Genomic DNA, 17,948 nt, shown 5'->3' on the forward strand with positions numbered 1-17,948 from the left:
TATTGTTATACACGAAAGCTATACAAAAAAGACCTGGCTTGGTCGCATCACGAAATTTTGATCGCATGACGGGCGAATTATTCGATCGAAATTTCCCTCGTAAAACGAGAATTTTGTATGACGAGCGGTCGTATGACGAGGTACCACTGTATATACATACATATACACACACACACACACATACATACATATATATATATATATATATATATATATATATATATATATATATATATATATATATATATATATATATATATATACACATATATATACATATATAGTATTCAAAAATAATTCAATAGACTTGCCCCATTTACCTTGAGGTAAAAGTGTGCATAGCAGTGATGTAGAAGATTGTCAGGAGGCAGATTGAGACCACTAACGGCGCTGACCAACTCTGGAGCATACATCGGCACAGAGTGTTCAACATTCACCCGCTCGACCTGGAACTGTATACATGGTAGCGGGCGTACTGGCTGGAATGCTGAAATGTTGAGCAGTCCTGGTTTAGCCTAGGAGAATTAAAAATGTGTGGGGATAAGAACAATATTAAAATGAGTATCCACAATGCAAATATTGATTGCCCAGTTTTCTTCTATTGTCTAATTATAGCCAAAGTTACAAATTTGAATAACAAAGAAATGTGGCAGTAGAGCCATAGGGATGGATGGAGTGAAGCTGCTATCTTGTTTTTAAACATAGCTGAGTTTAAGAAAACTATCAAAACATAGTTGCCGCAAGTGTGGGGGGCAGATTATTGATGAGGAAGAAATGGGTTAAGTAAGTCATTACAGAACTTGGATATGAACTCGGCATGTTCTCATCTAAATTCCACTGTACCCAGCAGGATTGCACAGTGCACCGGTACTAAAATAGTGACACTCCACCTCAGCTTCAGAGACAGTATATTTCTTTTTAGCATTTTTTTCCTCACCACAGTATGCAGTGACGTTAAGCCTTCAGGCAGTCATTGATGGCAATGGTTTGTGGTATTCGAGATAAACATCTTCATTACGGTTTCATGATATAACTTTGTGCCTATAAAATTAAAAGTGTGTGTTCTTTTTTTAATGTATTAGTCCAAAACTTTTTGGTTCATACGACTAGGTGAACATGTTTAAATCTGCACTTTAACTTCAGTAATAGAAATACATATTTTTCAAGATTTTCCTTTATAAATTATTGTTTTTATGGGTCATCAATTTCAGTTAAATATATAAAATGGCTGTAAAACTGTGACATTTGAGAGTTGAACAAAAGTATGTAGTAGTTAGGTCAACAGGTGTGCGTCATCATTTAAAGAAAATAATTTAGGTGCATAAATTTAGGCACATTGAAAGAAAAAAAATACATTTCAATGGATTCTGGTTGAAGGAGCTGCTCTGCGGGTAGTTTTGACAACTCTCATCATTCTTTGCCTATGTTTCAACAGTGGTACCTCTACTTACGAATGCTTCTACATACAGAAGTTTCAGGTTACGAAACCCTTTAATAGGAAAATTGATAAAACAATATCCAAGTTGCAAAATCCTGGAAAGCGGAAATACATTACCTAGTTATTTAATTTAAAAATTGTCGTGATAGCGTTAAGTTCTGCTTGACAATCTCACTATACAGTCAGCTTGCCTGTCTAAAAACAGTTCTCTTATGACCGCCGTTGTCATCACACAGTTCTAGTAGGGTTTTTGTTCTGTTTTATGAGTGTTCTTAAAGTAACTTTGTTCTTTTTTCTAAAATTATTGGTGCAAATGAAATGATGTTGATGAATGTGTGCTTATATGTACATGTGTTTTTGTGCTTGTCTGTTGCATTAGCTTCCTCGAATAGGAAATATTTTCGCATGTTTGTTATTCATTTTAATGCATTAAAAAAAATCTTATTCTCTCATTTTTGTTTGTTTCTCGCATCTTTCAAACACATAGGATACTTTAATCATTTTTTAAGTATTAAGTTGGTCTTTTTTTTTGAGGACCGTGGAACGGATTAGAGAATTCACATATAAAATTATAAGTGGCGAAAGAAATTCTGGAACTAATTAATTGTGTTTCGTTGTAAACTATATGTATGTATTGTTTTTAGTGTTAAACGTGACAAAAGTTTCATCCCTGTGAAAAAAAATGAAAATAGATGAAAAATTTAAAAAAAAACACCACTTACTGTTCATTTTTAAGTATGGCTTCTGTTGACTTATTTTGTATGTGTCATGGTGCTACAAGTAACTCCTAGCAATGTTTGTAACGCTTGGTCAAACGTACTTTAATGTAAAATGAATAGTACCGTATTTACTTGCATATAAGCCGCATTTGACGGACAAAAAAATGATGACTGAATCGAGGGTACAGCTTATATGCGCATAAAAACACCACAGCAATTTGACGGCGCCGCGACACAATGAGGCGACACAATGACATCACAACAAAAATGGCGGCCATGCGTTTTTTTCTTTTTATTTCTTGTTCGAAAGTGACAACTATTAATATGAACCATCGAGAGAAAAAAATCGAGATATTTCAACATTAGAAGCATTAGAACATCTTAAACCTCTGGTAAGAAAGTTCTAATTTATGTCATTTAAAAAGCACCGGGTTCTCATCAAGATAGACTACATTATTTTTTTCAAATTGAAAAATTTGATATTTTGCATTTACAAAGACAGGCATATTAAATTATGATATTGACCCTAATAATATGCTTTTGATTCATACAGTATCTCAGAAATACCACGTGTGATGATTTTTCTTGAGATTTTCCCTTCAAAGTAACACATTTGTGCTCCCTATTAAAACCATAAATATGGAGGTGAAAATTGAGAATCAGTGGGCAGCTTATGTGCGAGAATTTGAAAATTCAACAATTTTAAGGCAATTTTAAGGGTGCGGCTTATACACGCAGGCAGCTTTTATGCGACTAAATACGGTAAGCCAGTTTTAATTTTTGTAATCGCATTTGGCAACTTCAAAATATAAAGTTATTAGAAGACCAGATATGCATCTAAATTTCGATGAGTTGTCAAGCATGTTCAGGCCTTCAAAAACCTGATTCATTAGGGTAAAGAATCATAAGAAAAATGATGAAAAAAATTACTACTAATGTAATAGATAGTACGCTGAAAAAGTATTTGCCCCCTTCCTGATTTCTGTGTTTTTTGCATATTTATCAAACACAAATCATCAAACCAATTTTAGTATGACACAGAGACAACCCAAGGAAATAATCGCATTTGGCAACTTCAAAATATCAATTTATTAGAAAACCGGATATGCATCTAGATTTCGATGAGTTGTCAAGCATGTTCAGGCCTTCAAAAACGTGATTCATTAGGCTAAAGAATCATATGAAAAATGATGAAAAAAATTACTAATGTAATAGGTATAGTGCAGTGAAAAAGTATTTGCCCCCTTCCTGATTTCTGTGTTTTTTGCATATTTATCAAACACAAATCATCAAATCAATTTTAGTACGACAGAGACAACCCAAGGAAATAGAAAATGCAGTGTTGAGAGCCCCTAACTGGTCTGTTTTCCATATCTCCCTCCACCAACACACCTGAGTCAAATAATCTGGATCAAGCTTCTGGAAGCTTGCTGATGAGTTGATCATTTCATTCAGGTGTGGAAGAGGAGAGAGATATGGAAAACAGACTGAATAGGGGCTCTCGAGAACCAGACTTGGCCACCCCTGATCTAAATGATGATCTTATTTACCAAGGCAAAAAAATTACAAACTTGTCTGGCCCTCTGTGAAAAAGTAATTGCCCCGTGACCCTACGAACAGGTTAAGCCACCTTTGGCAGCAATAACTAAAATCAATCGTTTATGATAATTTGTGATGATTCTTTCACAACGCTATGGAGGAATTTTGGCCCACTCTTCTGGTCAGAATTGTTTAAATTCTGCAATATCAGAGGGTTTTCTAGCATTAACCGCACATTTCAGATCACACCACAGCATTTCAATAGGATATAAACACGGACTTTGACTTGGCCACTCCAAAACCTTAACTTTGTTTTTTTAGATGGAGATGGTGGTGAGCTTTGTATGGTTGTCATGCTGCATGCTCCAAGAGTGCTGGAGTTTGAGCACAAAAACTGAGGGCCGGACCTTCAAAATTTGCTGGTAGACAGCAGAAGTCATTCTTCCAGCAAGTCGTCCTGATCCTGAGTTAGCAAAGCAGACCCAGACCATCACAATGCCACCACCATGCTTCCTTCACTGTTGATATAATGTTCTTCTGATGGAATGCTGGACCGTTTTTACGCCAAATGTAACGGAGCGCAGACTTTCCAATAAGTTAATCTTTTGACTAATCAGTCCACAGACTGTTCTTCTAAAACTGTGGAGGATCATCAAGATGTTTTTTGGGCAAATGTAAGAGGAGCCTTTATATTCTTTTTGGACAGCAATGGTTTTTGCCTAGGAACTCTGCCATGGAGGCCAGCTTTGGCCAGTGTTTTTCTGATATAGGGTCATGAACATTGACCTTAACCCCACAAATCCTGCAGTCATTTAAATGTTTTTTTAGGTTCTTTTGTGACCTCCTGGACGAGTCCTTGTCGGACTCTGAGTAATTTTAGCTAGCCGACCACTCCGGGGAAGGTTTACCACTGTTCCCAGTTCTTTCCATTTGTTGATAATGGCTCTGACAGTGGTGCGCTGGAGCCCCAAAGCCTTTGAAATGGCATTGTAACCTTTTCCAGAATGATCAATTTTTTTCGCATTTCTACTTCAATTTATTGGGATCGTGGCATGATGCTCGGATCTTGTAGCCTACTTCACTTTGTCTGACACATTTTATTTAAGTGTTTTCTTGATTCAACATGTGGTGGTAATCAGGTGTGGGTGTGGCCTGTGAAATTGAACTCGGCTTTCCTACAATTGTGATTAGTCATAGTTATTTTGTGATTTAACAAAGCTGGGAATTACTTTTTCACAGAGGGCCAGACAAGTTTGTAATTTTTTTCTGCCTTAGTAAATAAAATCATTTAGAAACTGCATCTTCTCTTTCCTTGGGTTGTCTCTGTGTCATACAAAAATTTACTGTACCTCAGAACATCATAATTCCTAAATATAAAATAAGGACCTCACGGCAGTTGTTGTTTAGGTCCCAAATATAACAAAGGTTTTGTATATGGTTTGCACTCACCTTGCCTCCAATAATGACAGGCATTAGCATGTGAAGAAGGTTGAATTCAGCAATAGAAACAGTGATTGAGACTTGGAGGAGTGTCAGGCAAGTGAGTCTTGTGGGGATGAATTCCTCTAATCGTGATATCTCTTCTGGAGTGACGAGACCGCAACTGTCCTCCACTATTTCTGCAGACATGATAAATCATCCACACACAAATGTGTATTTGAATCCGCTTAGATAGTACTAAAATAAAGCAAGAAATTATTCTTTAACATATATATGTACATGTAGTCTCTCAAAAAGGTAGTAGTACTGTGATCCTTCACCACTTCGTGGCTTCAACATTCGCAGCTTCATTACATCACATTTTTGTATATTCAATATTTTTAAAGAAGTTCATAAAAATGTTAAAATTCACGCTGAAACTCACTAGCGGAAGGCAGGGCAAGAACAAGAAGCCATATTTAACCATAGAAGAATGATATGAAAACGCCAAGAAGGGTGACATCTTGCCTTCTCCTGTTTTGATGCATGTTCATTTACCGTCGCACAAATAACCCGTGGAGAAAGACTACACCGAGCCTATTCCAGCATTGTTTTAAGTCGCCGTTGAAAATGCCTCCTAAGCGTCCTGGCATCCGATGAGCCCAGGAAAAAACGAGACATGATGACAGTGTCTGAGAAAAGTGATGTTGATATGCTAAAAGGCATAGTACGCCATTGCGGTATAAATGAATCTACCGCGTGTTTTACCAAGAAAGTAGAAGTGAACATTCGGAAGACAGCCACAATATCCTTTTTAAAGGACATAAGCGAGTTGTTACCACTGAGAATTAAAAAAAAATGAACCCGCATTATGAGGGCTTTACGCTGTAGATACGGCCGTGAAACTGGCCCGACGAGACAGGAGATCTTCAATACGCAATGCAGTTTGCAACAACATCTCCAGGAGATTGATGACAACATGGTCGGAGCCATTGAATTTGGCATTCGTCTTGATAGTGTCATGTCGTTGTACAAAAGCATATTTGTACAAGAAAAGAAACGGCGGCCGCAACTGCAGCTGTTTTGACTGACGGAAAGACCCCGGAATGAGACAGGCTGTAACACTAACCCACAACGAGAAACGTAAGATTTTTTTGAGATTTTAGCAAAAAACAATATTCAATGTTGATTTAGCTTCTTAAGGTCTCCACTGATTTATGCCTCGTCACCAACTAGAGTGATACATATTCAGTGAAGGCTCCGAAATGTACATTTTCCCCAAATGTTGCACCGAGCGGCCGGTTTGTTACTGCCAAATAATAAGCTTAATTAATATAAGATAGGTTTACGTTGGGCAATTCTTAGATCAAAGTTATTTTCCACTTGCAAATAAGGAAATAAGACTGAGTAAAATTAAAAAGTCAGCTCCAGGCGACCGCGACGAGTGTCAAATAACCCTCCCATGGTCACTTTGAGATTGACTGACACAACGTTGGAAAACATAAGAATCGGGGGGGGAAAGGGGGCAAGGTGTTTGTGTATAAAATGTTGCGGGTCACTGTGAACATTCGTGAGCATGTGGAAAAGCGAGCACAGCGATCTCTGCTTCCCGTCTTATTTCTCACCGAGTGGTGGCTACGTTTGTGCTAGAGTCGCCATTCGCCTGCTGCTCGCACAAGCTTTACGTTAGTGTTGCAGATGGTAGGATTAACAAATTTTCCACAGGCAAAATGTGTCTACTCTAATGTGCTAAAGTTACATCCTCGTAGATATCCTAGACAACCACCTAATCAACCCGACATAGTAAACAGTCACATGCAGTCTTCTACTGAAGCATTAGCCAATGGTGTCATAACTAAACCCCATTTTTTACTAAGTAATAAACTTCCATACCATACTATAGCTATGTACACCTTATAGTGCACGTGCTGCCGCGGTGGAGAAATTAAAGTAAATCAAAGTCACCAAATGCAGGGAAACGCTTTATTTGTATTGTTTTAGATGTTTTAGTTACTGCTGAAGTGATTCAATGTAGATAAAAGTGTAGTTGAAGTCCCCATTGTTTGCCTCATTTCATTGATTTGAAGTTGGGGAGAAAGCATATTTAACTGAACTAATATTTTTTGGCAAATACGATTCTGTGTAAGATTATTCATATTTCATGTAAAGGGGAAAAACAAAACAAAAAATTGACTTTTATCTAAAATCTATATTATTCTAACAAATAAATAGCATCAATAATGCAAAACACATTATTTAAAGAGAAGTTAAACGTTTTTTGCTGATATAATTTTTCAGGCCACTGTTTGATTTGTTTATTTTTGGGAGAGGGGAATGGGGGTTGTGAGTTCCTGTAAATTAACTCCATTTGTGTGGCTCTTAATTTTTTTATCTCCTAATTTTTGGGTAGTTTAAATCAGGTCACCATGTTGTTTAGTGCATTGTGGGAGCCAGGAAATGCACAAATTTAGGCAGGGTGGTATTCGTCCTTGTAAAACCGCTAAAATGTAAAACCGAGTGACAGTGTTAGGGGCAGGCCAGCAGTGACAACACTGGGCTTTGACTCGGGACAGCAATAACTAGCGTTTAAAACCTAAAACAAAAACTTAAAAATTCAGACCAAAATAGTTTGCGCCTAAAACTCAGAGATTCACCAATCCTTTGTTTCAGCTTGGGCCCAATTTTTCTAAACTTAGTTTCAAACTAATTTCATGTATTTAGAGTAAAATTTTAAAGGATCTTTAGTTATTTAAAATCAAAAATAGTTTTTCATGGCATTTTTTGTATAAATATTAAGGGGGAAAATTAATTTGTTCCACTTTGCTGTATCAAAATCACTATGAAGAAAAAAAGGAAGGGCCGTAAATTTACTTCTAAATGCAATGTATGAGATATAACATTAACTAAGCGTTGTTCAAAGAAGACATGATTTTTATTTTTTTAATAATCCCTTCATCAAGTTGATATTGTTGACTTTAAAAAATGAGTTAAACATATTCAGAAATCAAATATTACTGGCAAAAACTTAAAAAAATAAAATTTTGCTCATATTAAGTCTTGATAGCATTATTTAATACAGATGATAAAGCAAATAATTTCAGTATAATAAGAATAATTGCTTTTGCTATTACATAGATTGACAGCCCTTATGATTTCACAACATACCAGGGTTGAAGTTATCCAGATTCCAAGGTTTACACTCAGTGTAAATGGTCAATACTTTGATGTCAAAAGACACAGTGAAATGTGACAATGTTGTAAAGATATAGGATACATGAAGAAATTGCAGGGGAGTAGAATGAACCATTTGATTTGAGCTGTCTAGAGTTTTATGTAAATAGTATAAAATGAAATCTTACCTTGCTGTGGTTTACAGTAAGGCTCGTATTCGTGGTCCATGGCACAAGTGACCATTTTGAGTATACGATGAACAGCACTACTGTGCAACTTGATGTCTAAAGGTCCAACTACAAGTCTCTTCATGGATGCTTCTTCAATAGATGGCAGAACCTCTTCAGTCTTAACAGCAGAGAGGTCTTGAGAAACTTTCAAGAGAAACATCATTCACATGAAAAAATTTAAAGTCTTGTTACACCAATCATCAAATTTGACAAATTCAAGGCTTCCAAATTGTGTCAATATGCAGTAGGTAGGAAAGCAGAAGAATAAATTATAGTACTGCATGACTGACTTTAACCCCAGTGTAAAAACAGGTCTTAAATTTGCAGATACAACTGCTAAAATCAATTAAACACTGATTTTAGTCAAAATGTTGATATTGCAGTATTTCATGCTTAAAGAAAAGAGGGGTGTTAAACCAAAGGTCAAAACAGAACAGATCTGACCAAACAAAACAGTTTTTTTAATTAATTTCATTTTTAGGGCAAAAAAACATTGCTTTGATAATGGTTTGCTAATAATAAAGATCAAACCGGCATTTAAAGTTACTGCCATTTTAACAAAACCATTAGGGCGATTGGAGTTGGTATGGTTTTAAATTTGCACTTTTTGTTTTTCTTAGCCAAGATGACCCCAGTCATTGCCACTCTTAAAGGCTATCAGCTTGAAGCCACTTGTATAACAGATGGTCTATCCTTCATTCCCCCAAAATTGTTTTGCATTTCACAATCATCTTTTTTTTTAAATGTAAAGATGTAGATTTCATTTCAAGTGTTATTAAATCTCTTCCTAATTGGTCAAAATACAAATGAGTTATTAGCCATATGTTCCATCAAAGGAGACTTGTCGCGAGCCATGGGTTCCCGACCCCTGACCTTAAGTGTTGATATTGTATGGTCGATTTAAGTATAATATAACTATATCGCTGCATTCTTAAAAGAAGTCATTTTTTTGCAAAAATTATTAAAAATGTTTTTTTTTATCAACAAATGGTTAAACTTTTTAGTGTGTTTTCTGAAAAGTCATTAAAAAATGAATAAGGGGATAACTTTCAGAAGCCATCGATAAGTGAATTACATGAAAACAAATCCTCTTTTTGGACACAATTACGCAATTACAATTACTTTGCCGTAGTATTACACAAAAATTAGGTCCAGCCTAAAGGAATCAGCTCACAAAGCATTGAACTCTTGAGTGATGAGTATACCAAATGTCCACTCCCTATTAGACAGATGCCCCTTCGGTTTATGCAGGCCTCTGTTGCAGAGGTCCACTTAAATAACTGTGCTCCCTAGCAATAAAAGTGGAGAAATTAAAAATAAAAGCAGTGAATGGAAGATACGGGGAGAGAGAGGACAAGAGTTCAAGACTGGCTTTAAAATACACTACCAAACAAAATATTCTTTTAGTTTACAAGTCGACACAAAGTTTAAAACATTTCCTGAGAAGAGGTTTTCTGATGGTGAGGATATCTATTTGATGTAAAAATAAATTTAAAAAATAAGGAAATGCAACTTATTCTTCCATTCTTCAGTTAGATTTTGCTAGAAAGGATTAACATTAAAATCAACCATATGGGTACAGTTGAAAAAATATATGTGAAGTAAAATACTGTAACGATTTAAACAGTTTAAAGAGTGTCGCTGTTTCTTAAGATTAAAGAAAGCTAGTCAAATGTAAAGCCTATTATAAGTGTGACCTGGGTCTCTTTGTGTTTCATTTGACACAGCGTTTATGTTAGACCTTTGGCAATAGAGACGGAATGACACTGTATCTCGTCTGTGGAGGAAAAGGAAGGAAAAACTGACAAAAGAGAAGCATTCCATTTGACAAGGTAACCGCAGTCATTCCAGAGTGCTACTGACACTATTCTTACTCTAAAATGCAAGGTTGACAGATCGATGTTTCGGAGGGTAATCATCAAACAGTGTTATTTGCTAAAAAATAAAAATTGCATATAAAAATCTCCATGTCCATAATCCATTAATGAAGCTTGTCAGGCAACCTTTCCCATAAAATTCTCGTCAAAAATCCATCAGATTCTCCTTTTAATGTTGGTCACTTATTGGCCAGGTGTTGAATTACTCCGCATTATGAACAACATCCAATTTTGCAATAATTCAATTCCAAATAACTTCCACCTCAACTTTCGGTCTATCAGACTTTGTTGGCCCATCAATCAACCAAAACCACAATGTCTCTCTAGAGTTCTGAGCACATGTAAATCTTTAATGACATTCAGATTTCATCATGTGTGATAATCATTTGTGCAAGTTTATGTCACTGTATACAACCAATGCATCTGTAGGTCAAATGAAACATTTCAGTTATAAAAATGTTAACGCTCAATGGAAACCTCAGATCGTACACATATGAACTTTGAGTACTTAGGTTCAAGAATGAGGAAGCTATTCCAACTTTCAGCACTTACCAAAAAGAGTGACAACTAATTAGGCAAGACGGGTCTATTCACTCTCTCAAGGGCCTTACAGGTAAGAGGTTGGTAGAAACAGTGTTTCAACAAGCAGCGGGGTGAATGAAACTCAAATATATGTCAGCAGACTAAACACTTTTGTGACAGCTGCCCTCCAGGTAGGTTGGAGGTGAGAAAGAGGACAGGAAGGGTCAAGGACCAGGTGGCTGTGACTCAAACAAGTCAATCTCTTTATTTAAGTCTCCAGGGGGTGTGTTTGATGGAAAAGAGGGAAAGGAAGAAATAGAAAGATGAAGGAGAATGCAATAGAAAGCACAAGACAGATGGAAAAAAAGGCTAGGCAACCCGGAGAAAAGGAGAACATGACAAGGATAATGAAAAAGGGAAAAGGTGGGAAGGTTGGCAAACATTCTCTGTGGGGAAGAATGACTGAAGACAATACCTTTGCTGCTGCTGTACTCCATTGTATAGAGGTAATCCAAGTGGAAAGCACCAAAGCGCTGCATGCCTGCTATCTCCGTGTAGGTGCCCTGTCAAACAAAAGAAGGGTTAAATAAACATGGCAGTGAGGGGAGTATAAACTTAAGAGGCAATGACTGGGGTCATCTGGGATAGGAGAAAAAGGGGTTCTAAATTAAGATTAAAAGACTTACATTATTGGTATACCTACAGCAAAATCTAATTGATTTTTATGCCTATAAACCAACATTTATTAATTTGCAATATGCAAAAACTGGGCCTTAAAGTCACATTCACAAATATTTTTATGCATAAGTTTTTAAAAGTGTAGCAAATTCCAGACTAGCTACATAACCAGATCAAAACATTTGAATTGATGTGCTGGAAAAAGAGAAAGTGACGAGTTCATTGGAAAGTGACAAGTTTATTGGAAAGTGACAAAAATCTTCTGAATTGAATACATTGAAATATTAAAAATCAAATAAGGCATAATTTTTTTCCACCTTTAGGATCAAGAATCTATCCAATATTTTTTTTATTCTACATTTTTTCACTCTCAACAAAAAGTGCAATGTTGTTAATAAATCAATTTCTAAACAAGAAATAATCTCAAATACACAGATGTATCCACGTTAAACCTAAAATCTTAACCTGATCTTAACTGATTCATCACACAACACAAACGAACACTGTCTGCATGACAGACAGCAATATATACGACTACACTCCCACCAGTTCACACTCCTGCTCTCTATATACAATAGATTTCTCATCCTCATTCAAAAAGTAAATGAGAAAATGAAACATGTGATGAGCACAAGCATACACATTTGGGAGCACAAAAACTAACCTAACCCTGGACCAAAATCTCAAACTCTCCAAACAGAGATTTCAATGGCGTCTTATCAGAAAAGCAGGTTAATAAGTAATATTTATAAGGGGCCTCTAATAGCTCTGCCAAACTTGTGGATCAAAGCTATTGGACGGTTTCAAAACTGCTAATGAACACGAAAACCTTTGACTCTTTGACTTTCGAGCGTGAATAGATGGATGAATGGATATCCAAACAAATGCTCTACTGATGGTCATGAGCATTAGTGAACAAAGTCAACACTTGAGCTGTGATGGTTGATGAAGAGCCTTGAGTTGTCAGACAATACCTAGTGTGGTAGTTACTAGTTCAAGAGGAGGAAAATTACCCTATTTGGAGCAATCAGGCTGGGTGGTTAAAATAGAGCTGCCAACCTCCGTCGACCCCATTTCAGGAGTACCCCTGTCCCATTTCTGGAGTTTTACCAGAGTGATTCACCCAAAATCGATATAAAATGTAAAAACAAATAGCTCCGCCTTATTAATAATTGCAATTCCCCTTATTAATCTATTTAAAAAAACGTACAAATGCAACACGGCACATACTTACTCACATAGGGTGCACTTAAAAGTCTAAAAGTGGACGGGGTGCCCAATCAGTATGCACTAAATTCAATCTTCTGTATGTCGCTGTAGGATGCTTGCTGATGCGCTATATCTATATCAGTGGCTCTTAACCTGTGTTCGATCGAACCCTAGGGGTTCAGTGAGTCGATCTAAGGGGTACGGTAGAGCCTCTGCCGCAGAGGTCAAGACAGATCGATACGTGTCGATATACGATAACATGCCCCGCTAGACCATCACTGGCTGCAGATGATTACGTGGCATTGCTTGGTCAATCAGTGCTGCGAGGAATTTATACATCTTGAATTTGAGAAGAAAAAAACATTTTATTTTACACTAAAGTAGGGTTCGGTGAATGCGCATATGAAACTGGTGGGTTTGGTATCTCCAACAAGGTTAAGAACCACTGATTTATATAGTGAAAAGGCGGACAGGTGAAAGGGGAATGCGTGTGCGTACATCATGCTTAAAGCATGACAATATTAGCAGTCGACAATGTTTTTATCTGCTACCAGTGACTGAGACGATCCGGATTAGTGCCGAAATGGGTGAAACGAGATCGGTTTTACAAATAACGTACAAAAATCGCATACAAAAGTTTTTATACGGCGTACACAATTTGAAACGATCAAAAAAACGTGTAAAATACGGGAAAAACGGATAACTTGACAAGTATCTAAATCAAACCGTTATTATCATGTTTTTACTTTAATTGAAAGTGATTCTGTACTGCTACTTATAATAAGCGACACTAAATTTAGTGCAAGTGACAGAATTGTTTGTTGTTTATTTGGTCAATAAAATACCTTGTTTACACAGTTATCTTTGTTTTTATTCTACATTGTCTGTCTTGCATTTAGTAAATAGGTGCCGCGTTGTGTTTGTATGGTTTATTATCGCAAAATAAAGGCAAGTCCAATCTTTTATAAGTGGAGCAATTGGCCAGGGTTGACAGGTATGTTCCTGTAAACACTCAAGACCAGTCCTAGAACAACATTTTGAAACCCTTGGTCATATCTCTGTCTTGACTCCAAAAAGTCCTCTGTCACTGTCTCAGATTAGCGCTGTGAGCCGGACTCATAATTTTTCTGTCCACAAGTTTAGCACTAATAAGCTATCCATCAACTTAAGTGTGTGTGAAGGAGAACCACTTGATAAAAAAACAAATAAGTTTAGTTTATGTCTTCAATTAACGCCCACCTCTCCAATAATGGCTGCAACCTTCAGAATGTGGAAACTGAGGGTTGCTTTCTAAAGGAGGTATTATGAGACCCCACCACCATGCTTGCTGAGGTAAAAAAAATGCTCTCCTGATTTCTAAATGCAGTTCTTCAAATCATTTTTCAAATAAAAATACGGTCGTCCTTCACCACTTCGCGGCTTCAGTAAATCGTGTTTTTTTTATAGTATCCAAATCATGTCTTCTGCCTGCCACTCAGAAAAATAGCGTAAGACAGGAGACTTTCACTCAATTCAGCACTGAAGAAGAAAAATGGCGAGCAGCAGCCGTCGCCTCTATCCAGAAATAGAGCTCTCTGAGCGGACTGGATTGGATGGCTGGGAGCCTCGGGCTAGTATAGCTGATGATGAAATTTCCCAGAAATGTTTCAACTTGCGAGCTCCAGGTGATGTTACGTTGGACGCCGTCGTCCTCCGACGAAAATAGAGCTCTCTGGGCGGGTAAGGCGGCTGGACGGCGCGGTAGAGCGAAGTGGAAGTTTAATTTCCCCCAAAACAATGACAGCAAAAGATGAAAAACAGTTCGGAACAAAGTTTCCCAGAGATTGATGACAACATGGTCATAGCCATCTAATATCTCATCTCATCTTCTGAACCGGTTTATCCTCATTAGGGCCACGGGGGGTGCTGGAGCCTATCCCAGCTGACTCTGGGCCAGAGGCGGGGGACACCCTGAATCGGTGGCTAGCCGATCGCAGGGCACAAGGAGACAGACAACCATGTACGCTCACACCCATAACTAGGAGCAATTTAGAGTGTCCAATCACCCTACCATGCATGTTTTTGAAATGTGGGAGGAAACTGGAGTACCCGGAGGAAACCCACGCAGGCCAGGGGAGAACATGCAAACTCCACACGGGTGGATGTGACCTGGATTTGAACTAATACGTTAGAATTAATATTAATTAATATGTATCAATTTGAAAAATAAGCAACACCCACCCAAATGTATATGAAAACTAACTCTAACCCTGAACTCCAGAGTTCTGGTGGCCTCATTTTTATTTATTTTTTGTTTGTGGTTATCAATCCTCAACAGCATGGAACAGGCCAGATGTTCTGCTGCTCTTTCTCAACTGCTTGGAACTCTCACGACACCTGTAGCGCTCCATGATGCATTAGCAGCCAAGTTGCATTTTAAATCATTGTTTGAAGCCACAGATCATTTTACCTTTCAATGTTGGGTTTTCCAGGCATTCAAAGATTGCAGGCGAGTGGGATATTTGTGTTAATGTCATTTAACATTTTTTGTGAAACAGTGTTGCTTTCCAGGAGCTATGCAACAGAAACAATTGCTTTTAACCCAAGTGGCTCCGAAATGAGTTTCAAGTACTGGCTGATAAAATGCACTCTGTGTTTGGAAGATTGCTTTGCTGATAAGAAAGTTGATATAATTTGGGCAAATAAGTAGGGATTAAATGCCATGAATGAAAGTAAGCAAGATCCTGCAATATACCTTATGAGTTACAGCATCCAGGATGAACTCAGCCCTGACGCCATTGTTTTCTGGACTGCGGTAGTCAAAGAGAGAGTTTGTAAGGTAAGTCATTCCTTTGCTGCTTAGGCTGTCACCACAGCTAAAGAAGAGTGCATCCTGAAGCACAACAAAGGTTAAATGAACACATGCAAAACAATGCACAAAATAAATGACAAGGGCAAAGTAAGAAATAAATTTATGATCTGGTCTTTTTAATCCTCTTGGTATGTCTTTTTGTGTTTTTTTTTTTTTTTGTATTCAACTTTTTTTCCATTCATTCTACCCCAATAAACAATAACATGTACATTTTTAAATGTACTGCAAATCAGTTTCAATCACAAATCATTCTAAACTCTAATTAAAACATGTGAATTTAAACTTTGTATTGTCCAATCCAAATCCCATGTGGCAGTGTGTATTAGTTAATGTTAGATATTGAAAATTGAGAAGTTGACATCTCCAAACATAAGTGAACCACAAAAGAGAAAAATATCCAGGCAAAACATTGTTTTACAGGTTCCCATCTTTTCTTAGTGATCAAGATTTATTTGTATTTTTGCTGTAGTTTCTTCAATAATAAACTGTGGTGGTGGACTTTCATCTTATGGCCTCAGGGTTTGCCACGGTGAAACTCTAGACTCGCCCATTAGATTGGAAAGATATATAAAGTCTTTCTAAATGTGTATTACCTCTTCAGGTCGGTTCATATTTCCTTCAAAATCCTGCACTCCCATGATGCCTTTCAGACAAAGAGCCCTACAGCCCACAAAGCCAATCTGACAGTTAAAGAAGGGCTCACCATTCATTAGGACCTGAAAAATATAAAAGTCATATGGAAAAAACAGTTACCGTATTTACTCGCATAGAAGCCGCTCACGCATATAAGCTGCACCCTGAAAGTTGAATTTTACAAGTTCGCGTATAAATATGTAGACGGCAGCGCCCCGACCTCGCTAAGATGGCTGCGCCCAGACCTCGCTAAGATGGCCGTGCCCAGACCTCACTAAGATGGCCGTGCCCTGAGCGAGCAGTGATGGGAACATTTCGTGTTTTATGCAAGATACATTTTTTTCATGAATTTCATTCATAGACAACAAAATACATTTTGTTTAGCGTTTTATCTGTTTATCTTTTTGCTATTTTGAAATAAATGACCGTATAGCACGCAACAGCGCCATTTTGTCGTGACGTCATCGGGTCACGGCGCCGTCAACTTGCAGTTTTTTTGCAAGTCGTGTTTTTATGCACATATAAGCCATACCCTCGATTCAGTCATCATTTTTTTGTCCGACAAAAGCGGCTTATATGCAAGTAAATACAGTAACCCATACCTTCCTTGGATCGTTGTTTTTACATGATGTCCCTAAACGCACCGCATGGCTGATTGGTTCGTGAGTTTCCAGGTGCGGGAAAACTGTTTTTTTTCCATGCTGACTACTCCATAGGGTAGATATGTTCGTGCTATCGTGTGGGCTTCATGTATTGCCTTGATTGACCCTGATTTGTTTGCATTTCGAGGTATAGCTGTCTTTGGGCCTCCTGTGCTTTGTAAACAGGGCATGGATGCAGAGTTGGGGGTGGGAGTTGATGGTCAGCATTAACACAATCAAATGATTTTAAATGTGAATTAAAATTGTTGCTGCTGCTTGGTTGATTTGGGTAATTCGTGTTGGTGGTTATTGTTTCCAATGGGATTGGGCTGACTGTGTGGGTGCTGCCCTCTTGGTTTTTGGTAAGTAAACTTCATTTTAACCTTAGCTCTCTCCAGAATATTCATGTTTTCTTTCACTTTTCAGGATCCCCATGACAGAGAATTCCATTTCTAAATATTACTCAAACTGATATTGTGTGCTACTTTGTTTTGGTATCCTACTGACACTTCGGCTAGTTGAATTGAACTGCCGAATTGCTTCTCATATCATATCTGTATGTTTTGCTTTATTTATTTGAAGTGCTGAACTTTTTCTGTATCATACCTGTACATAATAACTGTATACAAAGGTTTGCTTTGCTATGCGTATGACTGAAATTTTCATTTCTAATCTAACCCATCTTTCAAAACAGAATTTTTTTATAGCGCAACATTTGTCTTTTGGTTCTAAAAAAGCACTTGTGACCGGCAAAGCCGGGAACCTCTGCTTGTTTTACACTAAAGTAGGTTTCGCTGAATGCGCATATGAAACTGGTGGGGTTCAGTAGCTCCAAAAAGGTTAAGAACCACGGTTCTAAGGCCTTGTTTTTTTTAATCATTTGGATTTTCATTTTTGGTCTGACTTCAGACTGTACTCTTTCTACATTCCTGTGAAAGCATAAATTACACAACAATTGCCTTTGGAAATCTTGTGGAATTATTACATCTGGTAGAAAGGTTTAACATACAAAACGCATTTC

General features: G+C 37.4%; 1 protein-coding gene across 4 annotated transcripts in view; it reads right to left on the minus strand.

Moving 5' to 3' along the window:
• vps13b (vacuolar protein sorting 13 homolog B) overlaps positions 1-17,948 on the minus strand; it is a 341,198-nt gene that overhangs the window by 280,333 nt on the left and 42,917 nt on the right. For all 4 annotated transcript variants that reach the window (XM_077598167.1, XM_077598171.1, XM_077598169.1 and 1 more), the window contains exons 10-15: positions 16,247-16,369; positions 15,537-15,674; positions 11,391-11,478; positions 8,475-8,660; positions 5,146-5,315; positions 321-515 (exon numbers count right to left, since the gene is read on the minus strand). In XM_077598167.1, the coding sequence (XP_077454293.1) occupies positions 321-515; positions 5,146-5,315; positions 8,475-8,660; positions 11,391-11,478; positions 15,537-15,674; positions 16,247-16,369 (900 nt within the window). The remainder of the gene's footprint in view (positions 1-320; positions 516-5,145; positions 5,316-8,474; positions 8,661-11,390; positions 11,479-15,536; positions 15,675-16,246; positions 16,370-17,948) is intronic.

This window comes from Stigmatopora argus, chromosome 4 (assembly GCF_051989625.1).
Source record: "Stigmatopora argus isolate UIUO_Sarg chromosome 4, RoL_Sarg_1.0, whole genome shotgun sequence".
NCBI lineage: Eukaryota > Metazoa > Chordata > Actinopteri > Syngnathiformes > Syngnathidae > Stigmatopora > Stigmatopora argus.